At 42.3% G+C, this 13,051-nt stretch overlaps 1 protein-coding gene across 1 annotated transcript; it reads right to left on the bottom strand.

Annotated features, from left to right (window-relative positions):
* Positions 1-4,556: 4,556 nt before the first annotated feature.
* On the bottom strand, positions 4,557-10,377 carry LOC309714590 (uncharacterized protein; the record flags this gene model as incomplete). Its single annotated transcript, XM_082547140.1, has 4 exons — positions 10,266-10,377; positions 8,143-10,025; positions 4,625-7,983; positions 4,557-4,578 (listed from the first exon to the last, which is right to left on the bottom strand). The coding sequence occupies exons 2-4, from the start codon at positions 9,787-9,789 to the stop codon at positions 4,557-4,559; spliced, it is 5,028 nt and encodes a 1,675-aa protein (XP_082403266.1). The 5' UTR covers positions 9,790-10,025; positions 10,266-10,377.
* Between the last annotated feature and the right edge of the window lie 2,674 nt (positions 10,378-13,051).

Raw genomic sequence — 13,051 nt, 5'->3', positions numbered from 1 at the left:
CATATGCACAAAAGCATGCTGAGGTTTATTTCTCTTGTTACAAATATAGTGTTATTGATGTGATGGGTCACATTGCAATTTAGAAGCAATTAAAAGGTAATGAATGTGCTCAAATGAAACCTGTGTCTGGAGGGCATTTGCAGTGTATGGAGGAGATGATATATTTGTGTGCGTGTGTGTGTGTGTGTGCGTGTGTGTGTCTGGTTAATAGCCTTTCTTGTAGCTTTAGGCGTGGATAAAAGATAAAAAAAAGTTCCTTTGAACATGACAGCAATTAAAATTGTGGATAATCATGACAATATGTAAATATCTTTAATTTACAGGTACTGAGCTTAAAAAGCATGATACACATGATTATGTGTACCTAAATTGCTAACAAAATACTCAGTGGCCAGATTTATTTTCACCTCTTTTTATTCAATTATTCTTCACTTAAATTGGCATGAACTTAAATGCTGTTGTAGCCTGACAATTACTGAACCCTTTTTTCTCTTTGTCTTGACACGCTCAGACAACTAAACACTGTGACAAATTCATTTTGACCAAAATATCTTTTCAAGTGAATCAGCTTTTAGCCTCAGCTATCAATTACGGACTTGCAGAAATTTGCTTTGCCTCTCCTCAGGTTCAGTCACTTTGACGGCACTTTGCTATTAAAAAAAAAGACATTTTACGCACATGCCATTGTGCAGATGACTACAGACAGTCAGTAAGGTGACATTTTACCATATGTTAAGATGCAACTTTTCAGTTCACTCCAGTGTTATGCATGAAAATTAACTTTTTTTGGGGCACTTCAGAGTTGTATAGAAGCTAATATAGAAGTTAACAGGAATACGGCATAAATCATTCACCACAGAAGGGCTGCATGTGTAATCTAGAGTGGCATGCAAAAATTGGTCAGCTACTGTGAATAGCTTGCAGATCCTGAATACCCTGAGGGTATCTGCCCTTCTGATGACCTGGACTAGCCAACTGTCTGTAAACCCAAAATGAGTCTGAGGTAGGAGACAGACCAGACGCCCTCTTATCACATGTGATGAAGATCCTGGAGAGTCTAGTCCTGGTCCACCTAATACTGCAGGTGAAAACATATCCGTCGACAGTTTTTCTATCTATTAATAATGATCCATATATAACAGTGATGGGGACACTTTCCTCCAGAATAATTCCTTTAAAGAATTTTTTAATTTTGTCACTAACACAGATTTTACATATAGTGAAGTATTTTCAGTGGTCAGTGTTTGGTATTGCTACTTTTACTAGTTGAACAGTTGTAAAACACTTGCAAACTGTACTCTGAGCGACAGTGAAACTGCTAAAAATGCAACACAAAACAGAAAGAGAGGCCTGTTGCCTCTGTACAAGTCTAAATTGAATCTGAATCTCGGGGAACTTTACCCTCAATGTCCAGGTTAGAAGATTTCTGAAATTCTTGTGAACATAACTTGAGAAAGACGAAAACTAGACGTTTTGACTATTTAAACCATGGGGCATCTAGCAGGAGGCTGAGGAGCAGAACTGGTGGACGCCAGCTTTTTTCAAGTTTTACAACTGTTTGGCATGTTTACAGAAAAGTTGGCATCTTCGGTTCAAACTACAGGAGAATGTGACAATATGCTACCGACCAAAGTGTCACAAAGAGGTTTTTGGTGCAGCACCTACTTTGACCTAAGGAATGTATGTAACCTGCATTTAGAGTCAGCAAATCTAAAAATCAGTACAAGAAATAGTTTTCAAATGTAAAGAAAGCTTTTACATGTTTCAAGAAAAAGAGAAACAATAGAAAAGCACAATTTTCGGTGCTTAGCAAAGGATTAATAATGTAGAAAAAATTTCTGATAGATATTTTATAACATGGACACTGTAATGTATAAATCACATTGTTTCTTTAACAAGTGATAAAGCCACTTCTGCATGCACCTTGGAAGAAGGTGAAGTTGTGCTTGAATCCTCTACTGAACAGGTCCTTGTCTTGAACCATGTTTGTGATATTGTGCCTAAATGAATGCACTACAAACATTATTCTATACATATGTTTTTGGCGTGTAACCTGTAACATAAGCAGGGGACATTTGTCATGCACAGATGTGCCAACCCAAAGAGACAATGCCTACCATTACAGAAGCAGGACTCGACTTGAACTTGGAGCAGTATAAACTGATTTTCATGTTCATTAGATCTCACTAACCTCTCAAACCTAACCAGGTATTACTTCCTAAGTGCTTTCCTAGGTGTTTTTAATTAGTGAGGAATCCTCGTTATATGAGGCAGATGGCACAATCCTACATCTTTTGTTAAAGTCACACTAATTAGGATTCTCTGAGAAAATGCGTCCAACCAGAATCCTTAATAAGGGAGTCTGCTTAGCCAAGTAATAAGAAACCTGATGTCTCCACGACAGTGGTGCTCACTTTGAAAGTTCTAAATAGAAAGCAATCCGTTCTTCAGCACAGACCTTTTGTCATTGTGCTCTGCATTTCTTTCTCAGGTACATGTGATATGCATTGTCTATTCTTGTATGCTGGTTACATCATTACTTAGTGATACAAAAAGAGCTGTTGGTAGAAAATTAACAAGTAATTTTTACATTCAGATGTTAAATGCTACTGGATTTACAAGCGAGTTGGAGAGGGAACACAAAGAAAAATGCAAAAGAAAGAGAGTTAGAGCACATGTTCTGGCTTTTGTGGCAATGTAAATCGTGGAAATTGAAACCATCCACGTGTCAGTCCTCTCTGGGCTTTCTAGCACTTTGAAAGCAGGACTTTGCGGAAGATTTGTCAACGTCATTTAAGTGCAGATACCTTCTTCTCAACAAGGACAGATGGCAAATTAAGGCAAACATGGCCCAAAATGAATTTTGGCTTCTTCCACTGAATAGTGTGTGGGTTTTGAAATTCATTTGTACATTATCATGCACATTCCCATTTCCAGCTACCTGGTTTGTGTTTGCACCATACTAAAGGTTAGTGAAGGTCAAACAGCGCTATAGTTTGTGTAAGCAAATGCATACAAAATTTATAAAGCTATTTGATTTTGTTTAGAAGCAGCAGATCTTAAAGCTGCCATAGTGATTACATTTTCTCTTCCTCGTATTCCCAGTCTCCATATTCATACGCTCTCATAGGCCCCTAATATATATAACTATAAAACTCTGACACACTCCTTTTATTTTATTCAGAACTTGCCAAAGCCTTTCAGATGTACTGTCACTTACTTGCCATTTGCATCTCAAGAGCAGGAGTTACTGCTTTGGCACCCAGTGAAGCTGAGTAATATAGTATCCCTGTTGTCGTGTGACCTGAGGTAGACGTCGGGGCAGTCAGGTGGGAGTCCTCTCACCCACATCAACTCCAGAACCCCGCACTATCTGGGTATGGATCATAAGATCAGGGATTAGGGTTTTTTTTTTTGTTTGTCCTGCAGATCGACACTATTTCTTTGTTGTTTAAACAAAGAAAAACTGTAAATGGCCTCGCTAGAAGTCTGACTAGCTATCCACACAGCTAAACATGAACCCAGGAACTCCAGACAATAGATGAGATCTTGAGAAGTTTACTGGTTCTTTCATTTTGTGAAACTGTAACAATAAAACATATGTGGAAATGTACATTAATAATCTGTACTGTTAACAACAACATGTGCCAATGATCTAACAATGCATTCGAAGAGCTAACATGACGATTAGCACCGTTAATTAGCATATGAACTGGCGATCTCATTTACATATGAATAGCACATAGAAAACTTGCTAACTGTGGTCCATCACACATAAAGACAGCACTTTGAATGCCTCGTTGCTTTACCATTGAGTACTTACAGACAATGCTTTAACAAACACCCAAAGAAGGACACGAATGTGGAGCAGCCATCTTGAAGCAGCATCGCAAGCAAACATGAACTTCCTGTCTAACTCTTCTTCTACTGTCACAAAATATCGACTTAAAGGGACCGCAGGGCGGCGCACTTACTAACATTTAAAACATGAAATTAACTAAGCAGTAACATAACACTCCCCGCCTGGGATTATAACAATCCCACATTAAACTGTCAGTCACTAAACTTTTCGGGAGACAGCAGCAAAACCACTTCTGTTACAGGACGACAGAAAGTCTTCTTATCGCCTGAGTGCGAAGTAGTTACTTCGACTTTCCGGACAAGTCCATCGTTCCCTGGGAAAGTCTTGGTTATGATACACATGGGCCAATCGCCCCTCTTCACCTGAATGTCTTTGAGCAGAACGATGTCTCCTTCCTTGAGACTTTGTTTCTTGTCCTGCCATTTGTGTCGCAACTGAAGAGTATGAAGGTATTCCCGTCTCCATTTGGACCAGAACATGTCAGCGAGACCTTGTACTCTTCTCCATTGTTCTTTCAGAAATATCCCCTTTCCAAAGTCACCAGGGGGTGGCGCTGCTGAGTCTGGTTTCATCGTGAGCAGCATCGACGGCGTGAGGATGAGGGGTGACTCAGGATCGGTGGACACAGGAATCAGGGGGCGAGCATTCATGATGGCACAGACTTCTGCCATGAATGTTGACAACAGTTCATGTGTTAGTAGTGTTCTTTTGCAGTCCTGTAACATAGAGTCGAGGATTCGCCTCGCAATCCCAATCATCCGCTCCCAGGCACCGCCCATATGGGATGCATGAGGTGGGTTGAAGATCCATGAACAGTTTTGTTTGCTTAAGTAGCCTTCGACATCCTTGACTGACATGTTCGATCCGTCCATTTTCAGTTCCCGAGAGGCGCCGATAAAGTTCGTACCGCAATCCGATCTTAGTTGTCTTGCTGGGCCTCTGATTGCAAAAAGTCGCCTTAAAGCATTTATAAAGCTGTCTGTGCTCATTGATTCGATCAACTCGATATGGACTGCTCTTGTTGACAGACATGAGAACATCACGGCCCACCTTTTAGAGCTAGCTTGTCCTCCTCTCGTGCGCCGGGTTACAATGTCCCATGGCCCGAACACGTCTACACCCACATATGTGAAGGGGGGTGCAACTTGCATTCGTTCAGATGGTAAGTTTCCCATTTGCTGACATTCCGCTTTTCCTCTCAATTTCTTGCATGTGACACACTTAAAAAGCACTGTGCTGATAGCCCTTTTGGCTCCTACCATCCAGAATCCTGCAGCTCTAATGGCACCTTCCGTGAAATGTCTTCCTTGGTGTTTCACAGTCTCGTGATAGTGCCGTATTAAGAGCGTTCCCAAGTGGTGTCGGGCAGGGATGATGAGAGGGTGAGTGGTGTCGATACCCAGTTCAGATTGTATGATTCGGCCTCCAACTCTTAAGAGTCCATTGCTATCTAGAATAGGATGCAGTTTCCAAAGACTGCTTGAGGGGGGAATAGGGATCCCTTCCTGAATACACTTTATTTCCTTTTCGTAGCACTCACTCTGAACGCTCTTTATGATACAGACCTTCGCATTTTCCAATTCTTCCACTGTGGGTTGACAGAGATGCCAACCACGACAGCTGGATGCTTGGTTGGATCGACCAAAGGAACGAGCAATGTGGGTCAAGCGGGCAACTGCTCTGAGGAGAGGACTGTAGTTGGAAAACCTCTCAAGATGGGATGAACTTACTGTTGACCTTGCGATTTGTGTCAGATTTGTTGTCACCAGCGGACGTATTTCTGTATCAAGAGTGGGATCCACAAGGTCAAACGTGACTGGAGATTGCGACTGTGCGGACGGTTTGAGGAGAAAGGCTGGCCCTTTAAACCATGTTGTGCTGCTCAGTTGCGCTGCTGCAACGGAGCGGGACCCATGATCTGCTGGGTTGAGTTCGGATGGAACGTGCCTCCACTGGTTGGAGCATGTTGATTGGAGGATGCGTTGGACCCTGTTATGCACGTACACATAAAATCTTCGTGACTGATTGTGGATGTAGCCTAGCACGACTTTACTGTCAGTGTAGTACTCAATGTCGTCAAACATGATGTCTATTTCTGCTACTATCAGCTCCGCAACTTCAACTGCAAGCACTGCGGCACATAACTCTAATCTTGGAATTGTGAGGCCGGCTTGAGGAGCTAGCTTTGTTTTTCCAAACACAAAGCCGATTTCTGTTTTGTTCGAAGTAGACAGTTTGATGTAAGCGACAGCTGCAATGGCTTTCACGGATGCATCAGCGAATACACAAAGTGTTTTGGTTTGGGCGCCAGATGTAGAGAGAGAAGTGTAGGGGCGTGGTATTTGGAGATCTTCTAAATCTTGAAGTGAGTCCTTCCAATTGCTCCACTCTGCCTTCATGTTGTCTGGGAGTGCTGCATCCCAGTCGTCCGTCAAGCTGGTAAGTTCTCTAAGAATCAGTCTGCCTTGAATTGTGATTGGAGCGAGAAACCCCAGAGGGTCGTAGAGACTGTTGACAGTAGAGAGGACACCTCTACGTGTGAAGGCCTTTTGCTCATTGTCAACTTTGAATGTGAAGGTGTCTGTGTCAACATTCCACAGCAGCCCCAAACTGCGTTGCACTGGCGAGTCTTGAGCACACAGGTCTAAGTTTCCAATGTTTTTTGCCCTGTCCTCTGGTGGGAAAGCTTCTAGGACTGTAGGGCGGTTGGAGATTACTTTGTGTAGTCTGAGGTTTGAAGAAGCAAGAGCCCGTTGAGCTTGTTGGAGAACTTGTATGGCCTTTTCTTCAGTAGGAAATGACTTGAGAGCGTCATCGACATAGAAATCTCGCTCAATGAATGTCCGCACCTCAATCCCAAAATCTAGCTCACCAGTCGCTGCTGCTTTCTTCAACCCATATATGGCGACAGAGGGGGAGGGACTGTTCCCAAAAATGTGCACTCGCATGCGATACTCTATAACTTCAGATGACATGTCGTTATCTTTGTACCACAAGAAGCGGAGAAAGTCTCTGTGGCTCTCTTTGACAACAAAACAGTGGAACATATGTTCAATGTCCGCCGTTATGGCCACCTGCTCCTTTCTGAATCTTATGAGCACCCCAACAAGACTGTTGTTGAGGTCGGGGCCTGTTAGCAACACGTCGTTGAGAGAGACTCCTTCATGTGGGGCGCTTGAGTCGAACACGACCCTAATTTTGGCGGGTTTCTTTGGATGGTAAACCCCAAACAAAGGGAGGTACCAGCATTCCTGGTTCTGACTGAGAGCTGGTGCCACTTCAGCATGTCCTCTGGTAAGCATGTTCTCCATAAACTCCAGAAAGTGTGTTTTCATTTCAGGTCGTTTTTCAAGAGTGCGCCGGAGTGACATAAGGCGATCGTAGGCTAGTTGTCTGTTGTTCGGGAGCCGTTGTCGAGGCGATCGAAAAGGCAGAGGACCAACCCAGCTATTGTCGCTGCCCTGATAGAACTCTGAGTCCATTATTTGGAGAAACTGCATATCCTCAACTGATGGTGCAAGTTTGTGATCATCCGCTGTTCGTGTGAAGACCTGCTGACCAATGCTGTCCACATTACATCCTGACACAGGAAGGCTTGGGAGGCTGTGACTGCGCTCAGGAGCTTTGGTAAATGTCTCTTTAACAGTTATTTGACCGTTGCATGGCTGAAAATGGCTTGCACGGCCATTCTCCAGTATGAAAGTCTTATAGCTGTTCACGTGTGGGGGTCTGTGCACTCCATCGAGACAGATGTCACCTACCACGACCCAACCCATGTCGAGTCTCTGAGCAAATGGGGCGTCGTCTGGGCCGTTTATCTGCTCCCGGACTTTGTGGACTCGAAGCATGTCTCGTCCCAGCAGTAGTAGTATGTCAGCATTTGGGTCTAATGGCGGGATCAAGTTGGCAATCTGTCGTAGATGGGCGTGGTGTTGGGCAGCTTCTGGAGTTGGTATCTCAGAGCGGTTATCTGGAATTTCGTTACATTCGAGGAGTGTTGGCAGAGGAAGACTTGCCTTTCCATTCACTGACTCTACTATAAAGCCAGAAGCACTTCTCCCTGATACTCCTGTGAGTCCGGCACACGTCTTTAACATGTACGGGCGACTCTCTCCTTGGACCTGAAAAACATCAAAGAACTGGGAACGTGCCAGCGATCGATTGCTCTGATCGTCCAAGATTGCATACATTTTCTTTGTTTGATCTCTGTGTCCAGCAGGGTATACATTCACTAGTGTGATTTTTGAACATTCTCTGGCGCTCACTCCTTCCCCACACACCTCAGTACACCGAGACGTGACTTCTTGGGTGTCTGCTTTGTCTCTCTCCCCGCCTTGATGTGGGGAAGGGGGCGATTTAGACTCCCATGGTGCTGGACCTGGGTGGAGGGCAGAAATGTGATTTTTGCTGTCACACTCAGTGCACGTGGTTTCTGATTCACAGTTCTTGGCTAAATGGTCAGTAGATGAGCAGCAGCGAAAGCAGACGTTTAATTTTTTGAGGATCTGTTTGCGCTCTTCCAAGGGTTTCTCTCTGAACCCTCTGCACCTTTTCAGAGGATGAGGCTTGCTGTGAATTGGGCACTGTTTATTTGGATTCACAGCATACTTAGACTTTTCTGCATCTGCCTTGTCCTGTACTTGAGTTTTGTGAACAGATATGGGTCCTTTGGAGAACCTTTCGTGCATGTGTCTTCGTTCTGATGTTATGGGTTGGTTAGGGCTGTGGACGCTGAAGCTAGGGTCAGTTCGTGTTCTGGCTTCAGTGCGAATGAAGTTGACAAACACAGTAAAGGGGGGAAAGCTGACGCCATAATCGTGCTTGTACCTTGAACCAATATTCATCCACCTTTCTTGTAGATTGTACGGCAATTTTTCGACTATCGCTTGGATCCCTCTTGATGTGTCTAAGTAGGTCAAGCCAGGTAAGTAACCGTCCAACTTGGCTGTCTCTAGCTCTAACATTAGGTCGGCAAGATCACGGAGTCTATAAGGCTCTTTAAGTGTGATTTTAGGGAAGCTGTCGACCTTTTGAAAGAGAGCTTGCTCTACAGCTTCTGGGGAGCCATATATTTCTTCAAGTCTGTCCCAAGCCATAGCTAAACCAACTTCAGGGCATCTGATATTGACAGCTCTCATTTGTTTGGCTTGTTTAGCTGAATCTTTACCAAGGTAGCGCACCAGCAAATCCAGCTCTTCTCCTGGTGAAAGGTCTAACCCTGCTATTGCGGTTTTGAAAGATGATTTCCATGCCCAGTAACTCATGGGTTGGTCATCAAAGCTGGTAAGGCCTGTAGTAATGAGCTGGCTGCGGGCTAGATATTTGGCGAGGTCGTAAGTGTGTTGGCTCGGGGCATGTTCATTGCCCTGAGTATAACTGGATTTATATGGTGTCTGAACAAGAGGTGTAAACTCTTTGTAGTTGGTGGATGGGGGCTTGTACAGTTCGTTATGAGTAGCAGCACAGTTTGCTTTGTTTCCTTCTTTTATAGCAATTTCTTGAAAGGCGGGTGTAGGGTCTTTGTATTCAGTTTTTACTGGGGCTGTTGATTCTGCTGCATTGATAGCTGTTTGTTCCAAAACATACTGCGCAGTGCGTTTTTCTTTGCTCTCAGATAGGGGTGGCCCATAAGCTACACTGCGTGTTTCGAAGCCTAATTCAAGTAGACCAGCTTCTAAAGAATTAGCTTCTGCTATGGCAGCTTCCTTCTCTTGTTCCGCTCTCAGCGCGTCAAGAGTAGCTTGTAAGCGTGCTTGCTCGACTTTAATTTCTATTTCTTTCTTTGTATATGAGGCTCTTGTTTGGGCAGCTTCAGCCTTTGCTCTTGCTCTGAGCAGTTCAATGCTAGCTGACGAACCTGCTCTTGATGGTGGTTTGTGGGAACGGACTGACTCTGTCTCGGCTTTGGAGGATTTACTTTCAGACATTTTGGATTTGTTGTATTTTGATTGTGTCCGCCCGTATACTTTACTTAGCTTATAGGATGGTTGTAGCTCCACGCGGTGGCTTCTGTAGCTATGATGTTTGCTGTGGTGCTGTCTTTTCACTGTAAATGGCCTCGCTAGAAGTCTGACTAGCTATCCACACAGCTAAACATGAACCCAGGAACTCCAGACAATAGATGAGATCTTGAGAAGTTTACTGGTTCTTTCATTTTGTGAAACTGTAACAATAAAACATATGTGGAAATGTACATTAATAATCTGTACTGTTAACAACAACATGTGCCAATGATCTAACAATGCATTCGAAGAGCTAACATGACGATTAGCACCGTTAATTAGCATATGAACTGGCGATCTCATTTACATATGAATAGCACATAGAAAACTTGCTAACTGTGGTCCATCACACATAAAGACAGCACTTTGAATGCCTCGTTGCTTTACCATTGAGTACTTACAGACAATGCTTTAACAAACACCCAAAGAAGGACACGAATGTGGAGCAGCCATCTTGAAGCAGCATCGCAAGCAAACATGAACTTCCTGTCTAACTCTTCTTCTACTGTCACAAAATATCGACTTAAAGGGACCGCAGGGCGGCGCACTTACTAACATTTAAAACATGAAATTAACTAAGCAGTAACATAACAAAAACTGTGAATTGAATTATGACAATAAATGCTGCCCTTGATTTGCACACCTAATTTGAGTTGTTGAAACTCCAGGAAGAATAATTTGTAACTCTACAGTATTGTTTTTAAGGTATAAAGACCATCAGCAGCAGATTTTAAGTTTAGTCATTAAATTAACATTAATTAGCAACAAATAATATGACTGTGTTTTATCCACTGAACTTAATATATATATATGTGAATAAGTAAATTTCTTTCAACAAAATGTGTCTGTCACATCTATGTTTCTTGATCAGTCACCACTGTTTAGTGCCATCTGCTTCAATTTTCCATTAAAGCCTCTGCATTTGGAATGATGGGTATGATGCGTAAGAAAAGTAAGAAAATGATAAACTGTCATAACAAACCACAAAAATGTGGAATTAAATCATTCGAATACTTATTGGCTGCTTATCTTGGAAAAGGACAATATATAAATCACTAGACTTTCCCAGTGTACAGTCAATAATGGTTCAATAACCTCTCATCTCCTCTGTATACTAATGGTCAAAGCTGGCTTTACAGAAACAAATAAGACTTTGCAGAGAGAGAGAGAGAGAGAGACAACTCTGTAGTCTGTGCTTTCTTCTTCTATTACGTGGTATTACTCACACAACAAAGAGTTACCAGAACAAAGCTGATTCATTTTAAATTTGGTCAGGTTAGAGAGGCTTTGTGTTTCACATCTCTTTTATTCAACATCAGTTGACTTTTTAAAAGAACTAATATGGACATCATAATTAGTGTGAATGCTTGAAAAGCATTCACAGTATTGTTATTCGAATCTTTATTATTGGGTGGATGCCGTAGGCATCCACACTATTGAGATCCTGTTTCTCTTTATTCTTTATCCTTTATTATTCTAGTTGCTCCGTTTCTTTGCCGCTTAACTACTCCCTCAGTTTTCAGCCGATTTTTACCATTCAAACTCTAAACTGTTCTGCTATTTCTGCTTTCGACTGCTATATCTTTTGGTACTTATTACTATTATACTTTTTAAAATATTACACTTTTTTCCTTTAATTTGTCCCATTGAAATGAATGGGAAACTTCTACAATTCTGCTAAAACTTGCTTGTCTTTGAAACTTAACTACTTCCTCATACTTTCACCTAGAAACTCCATTCAAACTTTAAAACGTTCTCAGATGATTGGGCTATTCCTGTGTGATTCAGCTTTTTCATATCTGTTACCGTTTTCATGTAATGACTCTTTAAGTTTTCAGTTACAACTTTGTGATTTTTCAGAAAATACATGTGTTGCTATGGTTGCTATGCAATTAACTCCCACTGCACACTCGTCCGTTCTGAATTTTCTCTTCATGTCTGAACAACTCCTTGCTACTCGCTCAATTTCCACTCAACTTCCACAAATTATACATCAAAACGTAGGTATTTTTGCTGGCTTTAAGACAGTGTCACTATAATTATTGTGAGAGTTACGTTTTTTTCACAATTTGCCTCGAAGTGACACATGGTCTAAAAACTCCCCATTCAAAGTCTATGGGGAGGTTGTGAAACTCAGAGCTGAAATACTGAAACTGAAGGCATTTTCAAATCGTCATATCTCCTTAACGAAGCAAAGTTAAGACATGAGGCTTGTCCCTGTATATCTTCAGACACTCCTGACACTCACAATTCAAGAATTATTTTCTCACCTATTACCGTTCTGAGATGAGTTAGACTTGTTTGAGGGGTGGAAATCTGTCCTCCTCTCATTTTTCAAATTCCGAAAATGAAGCCGTTTCTTCTCTCGTCATATCTCCGCGACGGAGATACAAAGAGCTATGTAAATCGCAGTCAAAGTACACCAAAGTCCGCTGATTCACCCAGTGCAAGAATTATGCTTCTATCCCACCTAGTTTTTGAGTTACACGACGTTTTGTAACTCCAAAAAACGGCGTTTTTCGCGTCTCACCGCGATCTAATTCTGACTCCTCATCACCCTTTTTTTCAAAGCGCCCGCCCCCTTAGAGGTGGCGCGATTGGTAATGACACCGCTCTTCAGACCAGAGGTCGTGGGTTCGATTCCACCTTGGCCCACATGTTTTTTTTTTAACTACAAATTTATACACTATCACAGACCGGTAATTCATATTGATAATTTATTACAATTCTGCAAAGTTTAATGATTTTAGCAGCTTTTCTAATATGGACCTCAGATTCTGGTTAACAGTCTATGGCAGAAATACATACAAGTACACAGCCTGATGAAGCAGACAGAAGCAGTACCTCTGATTGGTTCCGCAGTTTCACCTCTTATCAGCACAAATCTCACCCTCTTCTGCTGTTTTCACCTCTTTTCTGCTAATTTGAGCTTCTGTTCCACAGTGCACTCAGCCTCTTCTGCTGTTTTCATTAGAATTTTAAGCTTTTCCACCTTTTTTCAGTTACGTGAGAACCAGTTTGGCTCAATGAGTAGCTGAAAAATATCAGCCTCTTCTGCTGTTTTAGCAGGATTTCAGAGTTCAGCTTTTTCACTTGTTTTAAGCACAAATTTCAGTTTCTTTACCTCATTTCACAACAAAGTTCTTCCTCTTCACCTCTTTTCTGCTAATTTGAGCTGCTGCTCCAC

This window comes from Aulonocara stuartgranti, assembly GCF_965226115.1.
Source record: "Aulonocara stuartgranti genome assembly, chromosome: 9".
In the NCBI taxonomy this organism is placed as follows: domain Eukaryota; kingdom Metazoa; phylum Chordata; class Actinopteri; order Cichliformes; family Cichlidae; genus Aulonocara; species Aulonocara stuartgranti.
The sequence above is the reverse complement of the archived record's forward strand: the minus strand, read 5'-3'. Positions and strand labels throughout refer to the sequence as shown.